The 11,441-nt window shown below is 32.5% G+C and overlaps 1 protein-coding gene across 3 annotated transcripts; it reads right to left on the reverse strand.

The window, feature by feature from the left end:
* Window positions 1-3,319: 3,319 nt before the first annotated feature.
* On the reverse strand, window positions 3,320-4,973 carry LOC134719373 (uncharacterized). Of its 3 annotated transcripts, none has more exons than XM_063582380.1 (3): window positions 4,758-4,973; window positions 4,485-4,493; window positions 3,320-3,726 (listed from the first exon to the last, which is right to left on the reverse strand). In XM_063582380.1, exons 1-3 carry the CDS (start codon window positions 4,942-4,944, stop codon window positions 3,416-3,418), a joined length of 507 nt encoding a protein of 168 aa, XP_063438450.1. In that variant the 5' UTR covers window positions 4,945-4,973; the 3' UTR covers window positions 3,320-3,415. The 3 variants fall into 3 exon arrangements, with proteins under 3 accessions (XP_063438450.1, XP_063438446.1, XP_063438447.1); XM_063582376.1 differs by having other exon boundaries at window positions 4,485-4,499; window positions 4,755-4,973; XM_063582377.1 differs by lacking the exon at window positions 4,485-4,493 and having other exon boundaries at window positions 4,740-4,973.
* Between the last annotated feature and the right edge of the window lie 6,468 nt (window positions 4,974-11,441).

The raw sequence follows: 11,441 nt of genomic DNA on the forward strand, positions 1-11,441 counted from the left end.
TTTGAAAATACCAATTGTTATATATTGTAATATAGATATTCAATACGGTAAATCATCTCCTTATAGCGGTCGTGAAACTTTCTAACGAGTGATTTTAACTTCATTTATGCAAACACGTAGTTTGAAAGCTTCCTCCTCCACCAAGGACATTATGCTCGGGAATACTATATATATTGAATTATATCATCTGAATATATCCAATCGAATGTGACTTTTTGTAAGCTTCAGATTTTTTTCCTACACACGTGCACAGGTATGCACATGGTACCTGGAATAATTCGTTTGAATGCGCATTTACAATATCAATTGTACGAGCGAATTATTAAGTTGATCTCAACATGTAAGTATAGCGACTTAAACTTGATGCTGAGAAATAGGTAAAATACAAGTTTTGTGTTTCATGCAACAACTACTAGCAAATACTCACATGCCAACGCTAGACCTCAGAAAAAATGTCATTATATGAAAATTAAGCACACTTCCTTCTGATCAACGTTTAATTAGTTACATACCATCATAACATACATCATAATACCATAACCCGTATAATGCCAACAACTTGTTTTAAAATAAATGAGCGTATTCCCGATGCAAAACTCTTTAAGCGCCTGCATACAGAGAATATATCTCCCAATTGATAAGGCATTCCCGGGCTTGTATTTCATATTCGTTTGATAGAGGGTTGCTGCTCACTAAGAATATATTAAACCAATAGTTCCAAGTGGTGAAATCATCTCTTTGAAAATTTTACGAACGCCACCATCAGTTGATTGACCGTTAAGAAAAAACGTTTCACACAAGATATCATATATAATCCTTATGTTGTAATTTAAATCCAATGCCCTTTTCACGAATATGAATATACCGAATTAGACTATTGACCGGGTTTGTAATAACATGAACAACACTACGATAGCCACATGTGGAGCAGGATCTGTTTACCCTTCCGGAGCACATGAACTACACTACGATAGCCACATGTGGAGCAGGATCTGTTTACCCTTCCGGAGCACATGAACAACACTACGATAACCACATGTGGAGCAGGATCTGTTTAACTTCCGGAGCACATCTACAACACTACGATAGCCACGTGTGGAGCAGGATCTGTTTACCCTTCCGGAGCACACGAACAACACTACGATAGCCACATGTGGAGCAGGATCTGTTTAACCTTCCGGAGCACATGAACAACACTACGATAGCCAGATATGGAGCAGGATCTGTTTACCCTGCCGGAGCACATGAACAACACTACGATAGCCTCATGTGAAGCAGGATCTGTTTACCCTGCCGGAGCACATGAACAACACTACGATAGCCTCATGTGAAGCAGGATCTGTTTACCCTTCCGGAGCACATGAACAACCCCAGTTTTTGGTTGAGTTCGTGTTGCTTTGTCATTAGTTTTCTAGGTTTTGTAGTTTGTACTAGTATTTGTATGTTTGTCTTTTTCATTTTTGACCATGGCGTTGTCAGTTTGTTTTCGATCTATGAGTTTGAATGTCCCTCTGGTATTTTTCGCGACTCTTTGATTTATATTTAACAAAAAATTTCCATTTAACCGATGATAAATGTTAGTAAATGATATAGATATTTTGTTAATATCGGAACTAACCTTTAAAAGTTATTTATTTAAAACTGAGCAGCAAACATTCTTAAAAGAATAATCCATCTACTACGTACTTGGAAAACGTTGTGAAAATAGAAGTGAAAATTCTCACCTTTCATACCTTAACTTTCATTTATAAAACATAAAATTGATTCGTCCAGTGTTCAGTTTGAAGCCCATTTTAGTAACTGTACACTTTCATGCACGTTCTGATTAATCAATAGTATGTATGAAAAGCATAAATAGTTTGAAGTAAAACTATAAACAAATTAATCCAATCAAAGTGCCTAAGATTCAATAACAGAGATCAGTCCACATCATAAAAAATTAAAGGAAAACATAAGAAGGGGAAAATATGTCAGATATTTAAAGTTCAATGTTATGTATTAACGAATAAAAATTTGGCAGCCAAAATATTAGCTATACTTTCATAAACCTGTCGTTCTGTATAGGTATAGTTTTTGGATCTTTCATTTGCGTATGAAGAGCGTAAAAAAGTTTGGGCTTCAAAATTCTACATAATTATTGACATTATGCAGAAAATTGGCCTTTTTAGAATATTGAAAGTTTCACAAATAATACCCGATCACAATGTACAATCATTTCTCAAATCATTCTGGTTAAAGTGGTATGGCCATCAATTGCGCTGGAATGAACAGTGGTATAACACACATCGAATTCGCTCACATATGTTATCACATAACGTAAGTTTGTGAATTAGAGCCCCGGTAAACACATCAAATACATTTAGAAAAATGTGTTCATGACATGAGCAACACGACGGGAGCCACATATGGAGTAGGACATATCTACTCTCCGGAGCACCTAAGATCACCCCAAGTCTTTGGTTGGGTTCCTGTCGTTGAGTCATAAGTTTTCTATGTTGCATCATGAGGTGTACTAATATTTTTCTGTTTGTCGTTTTCTTTTTTAATATTAACGTTGTCAAAGTATTTCGATCTATGAGTTTGACTTTCCCTCTGTATCTTTCTCCTTTTTATTCTTATAATTTTCAACCAAATATTCGCCACTTTTATTGAATATTTTTTGTAGGGAAACGGCTTCTATAAATACCATCAAATGCACAATCAATCGGACGTAACGAAGGAGACAGCCGTCATATTGACTTTCAAAAAATCTATAAATGTTAGATAATTGCAACAGAATATAAATAAAATAGCACCTATCTCAAAAACTTCATTTTAATGTAATATTATTCGAATTTAAAGCGAACAAATAATTAACTAATCTGTCGCTTCCAATTTTTTATTCGTATGGAGTTCTTTTTGCCATGACGTTAAAATTTCACTAAGTCATTCCTGAAATTTAGTGGGATTTCTTTTAAATTTACATTTAATATATTTTGAAGATTTAATGCACTATTTTTTTGTTAGTTATATATGCGTTAGAAAAAACCCCAACTTTTATGTATTTGTTTTTCAATCTCAACTTGCTGAAAATCATGGGATATCTGCATGCATGTTTAGCGCGCTTGAGGTGATCTCAGTGAATGTTACGAAAGTAGTTTCAAAAAAATAGTTTATGGAATCGTAAACCCAGGGTTAAAAAATCTTATTAACCAATCATATTCAAGTATTTATAAATGAAAATTATGTAAGAATTGTTATTAAGTAGATCATGTCTATATCATGATTAAAGTGAAAACAAAACCAGTTTCATTCACTATCAATAATTAAAAAAACGCAATATGCGTGAATATGTTTTTAATTCTTTTTTCAGAAATATCAAAATACACATTCATTTGCTAAATAACTACTGCCAAACAGGTCTAGCGAATTTTGTTCAGTATGTACTTCCTTTTCTGCTTCCATATCCGGATCCTTCTCCATTATTATATCCACCGCCATACCAAGATCCTCCACCAGCTCCAGATCCAACTACAATAACGCCACCGCCACTGATACCAGCACCGCCGCCGAATCCAGCTCCACCACCACCTCCACCGTAACTTTGACTAGTTACACTGTTTGGTAACACCTTACAGCATGTAGTCCATTTCCCTGGGAATAAGGGTGTTAGTCTGCAATACTTGTCCAAAACAAATTCTCCTTTTAAACATTGTCCTTTACGACAGGTACACCATACTTGACTACCTGTAATCAACAATGTTCAATACACATTGTACTAAATGACTGCATGCATAATTATTTTATTGATTAACAAGAGATAGAAAAAAATGAATCAACTAAGTTACCTTGACGCTATATGGATTATTCCACTTTGTAATGATAGTTGAATAACTGTCGATGTGTTTGTTTAATGGAAAAATAAGAAAATATATTTTCAATATACTGCAGGCAAGTTAATAATATCATGAATATGTTTATTTATAAATTTTTAAATTATGAAGACACTCAGGTTGCAACTACCTGAGTCAAAGTTCATCTTAGATATATTGGGCTATTGTTTATCTTTTTTGTTTGTCGTGTACCTCTTGCAATGTTTAGGAACTTAAACATACTCTCCCGGCTTTGAGAGTACTGACACAGATATCCAGGAAAACGGTTTGAACGCATGAAAATTATTCTTGTTTTTATTTTTTTTGGTTGACAGTTATTTTTATTTTTTTTACATTTCCTACATCATTTTCACAAAAAAATGGTAACTTTATTTAAGTTTTTAATGCAAACAGGTGTACACGAGCATGCATAGAGCTATTGGTGAAGCTCAATAAATGCATTACTAGTGAAAAGATTTTATAAAAATTATGCACTCGCTCATTATTGTCGATAATATTGCTTCTGTTAAGCTTCATCAAGTTTATGAAGTTAATTGTATAGTTATACATCAATATTCTTACGTACTGATTATACATAATATACACACTGTAACATTTACATTTGTGACTTACCTTTCTTTCCTCCTCCTCCTCCTCCTCCACTTCCTCCACCACCGCCAATGCCAGATCTGAATCCCCCGCCACCGCCACCGCCGCCATACCCAACACTATAACCTCCGCCGCTTCCACCACCATATCCTTGAAGAAAATAAAAAAGGGTACAGAATTAAAATTTGGTATAATCTTAAAAAGTATGAAATATACACAAATAAAAGAAAAAGTGACGTAATTATAGTTTAAAACTAAAATACAGTAACATTTACTTACCTCCTTTTCCCCAACCACCTCCTCCTCCTCCTCCTCCGCCTCCGCCTAATCCTCCGCCTAATAACAATAGTCCACCACTGCCGCCAGATCCAAGTCCTCCGCCACCACCACCACCGCCGTACCATCCAGCGCCTCCACCACCATATGGGCCATGACAAAATGCAGATCCAACAACACTCAACAGCAGTAAAGTTATAATAGCCATGATGACTGAGGTGTGACGATTTTAACTGTGGTGATACAACTGTTTAGATCTGTATTTATACTACTCGAAATAATCGCAACTTCTTTGATTAAGATTGATAATACTTATGTAAAGCAAATTAACTTGATTGATCATTCATGATTCGACAGGACTTTTACAACTTACCAAAAAAAATATTATTATGTCATTCTCGGCTTTGAAGTTACCTAATCATGCTGATGGATTTACTTCCTTTGTATTTTAGGGGTTGACAATGAATACCTATTGTGTACACAACTTAGTAACTATTTTATTTAGTAACAATCTAATTGTTTTGAGTTTACACTTATACATACTTTATCTTATCCTATCTTTGCAGTTTGTTTTAATATGTATGTACCTTGTCAAATGTAATAAATTAAATATTGTAATACAATATGCATGTTACAATTTTTTCATTGGCTAAAAGTTGCCGTCAAATCCATAGTTGACCAGACGTAACTAAGGAGGGACCCGCCATTTGAATTATTTGAATCAACAAATGTTCCATTCCTACTATATAATCGAAAATAAAACAACACCTACCTCGAATAAAGCGTTTTAATGTTATTTTATCTGAATATGAAGCGTACAGGTAACGTGATAACCTACAGCTTGTAAGTTTTCATTTGTATGACGTCACGTTCAGCCATGACGTCTTTGCGCCAAAATCATTCATTTAGTTTCGGAGATTTTTTTTCATTTGTCAAATTTATACATTTTTTCAAGTTTTATCGTATTATTTCTTTTTGTAATGCATTAGTATCGGAATAACAGTACTGTAGTTGAAGAGTTGCCAATGTCAATTATATTTGACGGTCACAAATCTCCGTTTTACTGTTTCCGCTACGCGTCGTCAGTCTACAATTGACGGTGGCAACTCTTCAACTACAGTACTGTTTTTCCTTAAATGTAATAAACTGATAAATTGGATGGCGAGTTGTCCAATTTGTACTTCCTATATCTATATACATGTTATAATGTTTAACATCATCTACGAGAATTTTGTATACAAATGTGATCATGAATTCGGCTTCTTTGTTTAATATTTGCTTGTTTTGAGATTGTGACACATTATGACTACTCTACCAATATTTTGACAATATTACCTACTATAAAATTGAGAATGGAAATGGGAAATTTATCAAAGAGACAACAACCCGACCATAGACAACAGCAGCAGAAGGTCACCATAGATATAGGAAGATGTGGTGTGAGTACCAATGAGACAAATGTTTGCATCATTGTAGATATAATTGAATTTGATGGGACTGTCATACAAGTAAGAGGTTAAGCACTTTAAAACAAAGTTAGATTCACTATGTTCTACATTTGAAACGAAATCAGGAAAATGGAAGCTGTTGTCCATTCGTTTGCTGTGATTTGTCATTTAATTTTGCCATTTGAATAGAAGCTTTCTTTTTTTAATTTACCTCGGAGTTCGTTATTTATGATACATTTTCAACTTCTGTACCAATGTGATGCTCTTCAACTTTGTACTACTGACTTATTACATGATAAGCCTGGTACATTTGATAACTATCTATAATACTATTTACTGATCATTTTATTTTTGTAATCGCAATTCTCATTTATGATTTTTCAGATTTCACCAATTCTATATTATTTGGCTTGGAAATGTTAAAATGGGTTATTCTTTTAGTATGCGTTATAAATGTGGACGGCGAGATGAGAAAGTCACCAGAAGCACATTTAAACTAATATGTCAAAAATTACCAGGAAACGACTCATTAAGGTTGTACCCAACACCTTCACTAAAATTAATTTGGTTCCTTTAATTTTCATAAAATTTTGACTAAGTATTTAGTTCGACCCTTTGACAAAAATATAAAAATTGCAAACATTTGATCCAACCATTTTATTAGAAAAACTACACTTGTTATATAGCAGTTTGACTAACACCAAATTTGATCATTGAGAAGCTTAATATTCCCTTAATACATGTAATACACAAAGTAATTAAAATGTTTAGCTGATTTTACAGAGTTATTTCCCTGTGTATTATGTACCACCTTTTAAGTTCACCAAAGTTATTCAAATCAATTAATAGGAAAAAGGAAATGCATCTATGCTTTTTAAAACATCAATCATGCATTTATTTTAACGCATCTGTATATCAATTAGAGGACAAATAATATTGTCATGTTCGACAATCTCTATATAACGAATTGCCGTGTAATTTGTTATATATAAATTTATACAATTATATAATTGTGTGTCCTTGAGCTGATACATTGTAGTGACCTTGATCAAAAATTGCGCGGCTATGACATGCACTCGTTTAGTATCTTATGATTTCGCATGAGTCAGAGTTCCTTCAAGACATAAATCGGTCAATTAAATTTACATTCAGCTATACTGATTATATTATTTTCTTTAACAATCATTTATGTTCTGATAGGGTCTCAACAATGTATCCTTCCTCACTAGATATTAAATAAACCAATGATATTTCAGTTTACACGGGCAAATCTACAAAATATGATCTGCTGATTAGTTTGCTTGATATGCCTCAAATTCAACCAACGATCGCAATACGAGAATATGTAACAAACGAGACAGTTTCACTTTTGAAAAAAACACAAAAAAACATCTTAACGGCATAACAATTATCACCTATACCTCGTATGGGGTATGCTTGGTTGATCGTTATGGAATATCACTTTTCTCGAATTTGACCTACCATAAGATTTATTACTACATTTGTGCTAAAATAAGCACTACGATCGAGGTCATTTGTGAAAAAGCGTTTGTGTTCTCTTTATAAGCGTACTAAATTATAATCCTGGGACATTTGATAACTATTTAAATCACTGGTTCGATACCACTGTTAGTGGATGTTTCGTCCCCGAGGGTATCACCAGCCCAGTAGTCAGCACTTCAGTGTTGATATAAATATCAATTATATGGTAATTTTTATAAATCTGTTACAAAAAAAAATGATTTTTATGGAAAAACTAAGGATTTTCTTATCCAAGGAATAGATAACCTTAGCCGTAGTTGCACAACATTTTTGTGATTTTAGGTCCTAAATGCTCTTCAACTTTATACTTATTTGGCTTTATAACTATTTTGATCTGAGTCTTATGTAGACAAAACGTATGGCGTACTTAATTATAATCCTGGTACCTTCAATAACTATTATCAATCGAGATCACCACATTTTAAAGTTTTCCATGTTGTGTTTTTTATACTATAATTCGTCTGTTTGTTTAAATGTCTGGTTGTCTGTTTGTATTTTAAACGCTTTGGCAGTTAATTTGCGACATATGATGAAGAATGCCCCTTTGTACCATTCGCTAATATTTTAATTGGAGATCTTTCAACAGAATCGCTCTGACTTAAAATATGAATGCCAAACACGTGAATATATCTTGATACCTGAGGTGCTATAATAAATAAACTAACGAATACAGTGCATAATAATGAACATTCTTGTTCTTGCAAAAATAATAATAAGTCGACAGCAAACTGTTAATGGCAAAAGTTGAAAAACAAATAAACAAATCAGAAGTAATATCATGCAATATTGAAGGGAAGCATTTCCAGATTCACCTGCCACACACATTATGAGGCTGTTACATACGTTAAAAAGTTATGACAAGTCAGTAAGCATCTTATAAGAGTGAATTGATATTTGACTTTAATTAAACCTCAAACGTCACTATCTAATAGTCATTGGTCAATCTGAATGCAAATAATCGGCTGCATCTCAATTAGAGCATTCTTCCCTAACGAGAAAGTAAATACGCTGGAAATACTTAATGGAGGTGAGATGATTGAAGCTGTTAAATTTCTCAATGATAATATATTTATATTTAACATTCATGTACGTTTTAGCAACAACGTTTATCGACATATTGTAGGTTTTCCAATAGGCACTTATTTCGCTCCTTTAACATGTTTAATAGTAAACTTGAATGTTGTACTGTTATTAAGCACAGATTATGAACAAAAAACGGTAAAGACCCCAACAAAATTGATTTATCAAACAACATTTACCGCTATTTTAATGATGTGTTTTCGTTGAATGATCAAAAATTTTCCAAAAAAATGCCGAAATTTACCCAAAGAAACTTTAATTAAATAAATCAAAATTGATCATATGTAACGTAAATAATGTCTTATATTTAGATATTTCAGTTTTACTCGGAAACATTTACACTTTAATTTACAACAAAAGGGACGATTGTTTTTATCTTATCCTATTGTAACTTTGTTATGGTGATCTCCGTTAGGCACTATCTTATGGTGTTTATATTTCACAATTCGTTCTCTATGACCGTGTTTGTTACGACGTTTGAGATGTAAGCGAAATTAATGTATATATCTCTCGTTAATTAATAAGTCAGGAATTCCGTGACCACATATAACTTAAAACTTTTACTTAATTCTGGTTTGAATATGAATATTTGGTTTTGAAAAATTTGGCTGTGCCTGTAACAAACTTGTTCAATTGAAATATACGAATATATTGTACCCGGATATTACCCTAACAAACCTATCGATCCTTTAGGGAAACTTATTGTTCTAGATTACCATTTGAACACTATTATTTGATCTTTAATGCTTTTTTTTTTATTGGTTTTAATATTGAGTTTGTTATTATTAAATTAAAAGCAAACATTACTATACATTATTGTTATGCATATACATATGTACATTAATTTAATGAATCTGTTTTTTTTGGCATGGCAGAAGGTTACAATTTTTTTTTTATACTCTGTTGGTCTTTTGGAAAAGGTTGTTTGTGCTGTATTTAGACCCCTCTACAACGAAATTCGTAACATGCACACGTATACAAATTGCTGTTTTTAGCTAACGTAATCACAGGTTTGAACGTTGTTTTCAATGTAGACTTGTATATATACTTGAAAATATATCATTGGAAAAACAATCATAGATTTCCCTAGTTAACCATCCAGCATTTCTTTACTTTACATTAATTTATAAATCGATTGAAACAAAAACAAATTCAGGTTACAAACTAATACCAAATAATGTCTTGGCATTGTCTTTTGACAATGAGCAAAGCCCACACCGCATAGTCAGCTATAGAAGTCCCGAAATGACACTGTAAAACAATTCAAGCGATAAAACTAACGGCCAAATTTATGTACAAATAATAAACGAAAAACAATATGTTACACATAAACAAACGACAACCAAAGAATTACAGGTTCCTGACTTGCGACAGGCACAAACATACAGAATGTGGCGGGGTTAAACATGTTAGCTGAATACCAACCCTGTCCTCATCTAAGCCAGTGGTGTAACAGTACAACATAAGACGTCTTTAAACTTAATCAGTTGGATGTTGAATGTGTACTGATTATTAAGTTAGCCTTATATGCAATTTTTATTTCTATTAGTTGTTGTTTAACTAGCTGTCAGTTACTGCAAATACTCTAAGATCTGTACTTGATGTGTTTTTGTTGTTGGAATATTCAAATTTCCGGCCACGTCCACTCTGTGATTTTGTTGTGATTTGTGTAGAATATTACAATAACAGATTTGATGTTATATAACTGATAGATATAGGAAGATGTGGTGTGAGTGCCAATGAGACAACTCTTTATCCAAACAACAATAAAAAAAGCATATAAGATAAAGCTATAGGAAAACGTGATATGAATGCCAATGAGACAACTTTCAATCCAAGTAACAATTTATAAAAGTAGAAAAGTATATAAGATGAATGCATGTTGATTTAATATTATGAATAATGCCCTTGTACCGAAGAAACATTTTAATAAATGTTCTGACTACTTTGTAAATATTGAAAACCCCGGTTAGATAATTTTTTAGTTATACAGATATTTCTTTGATAAAATCAAATACGTTGTTTAAAAACGAGCAAATAGAACAAGTTAAGATATCTAAACGCCATAAGATGAGGACAGTGGAAACAGTTGGAGGACTTTTTGAAATTCGGATTTTGAATGTTTTTGGAAGAATAATTAGGGTAGTATGGTTGTCTTTTGCATTTTGAATTGTAAAAAACAGAGAATCTAAGGTCCAGATTTTTTATCAAGTTTGCAGATATCTATTTTCATTTAAAAGAACCAATTTATAAGAAAATTTTTACATGTATAAATTAAATATATATTTTTTTTTAAATGTGTTCAGATTGCCATTTTAAGGGGATGTAACTCTAAAACAGAGCATGTTTTGAAGGAATCTACATGCAATTTTCCTATTTTGTGTTTTAGTCGGAAAAACGTACGACGACCCTATATTTTCTTTTGATATTCTCAAATAAAATTTAGAATGAAAAAAAACATTGTCTAAAATCTATCTTTTTCTAATTTCTTTTACAATTCTATCATTTTGTTTAGTTTCATATCACAACATGGTGTTTTTTCCTATGTAATCCAAACAAAATGAGTCAATCTGTAACAACCTGTAGCTTGAGAAAATGTGCGGTTACCTATTATTTTATTATGTTTTTGACCATA

Source organism: Mytilus trossulus, chromosome 5 (genome assembly GCF_036588685.1).
Source record: "Mytilus trossulus isolate FHL-02 chromosome 5, PNRI_Mtr1.1.1.hap1, whole genome shotgun sequence".
Lineage (NCBI taxonomy): Eukaryota > Metazoa > Mollusca > Bivalvia > Mytilida > Mytilidae > Mytilus > Mytilus trossulus.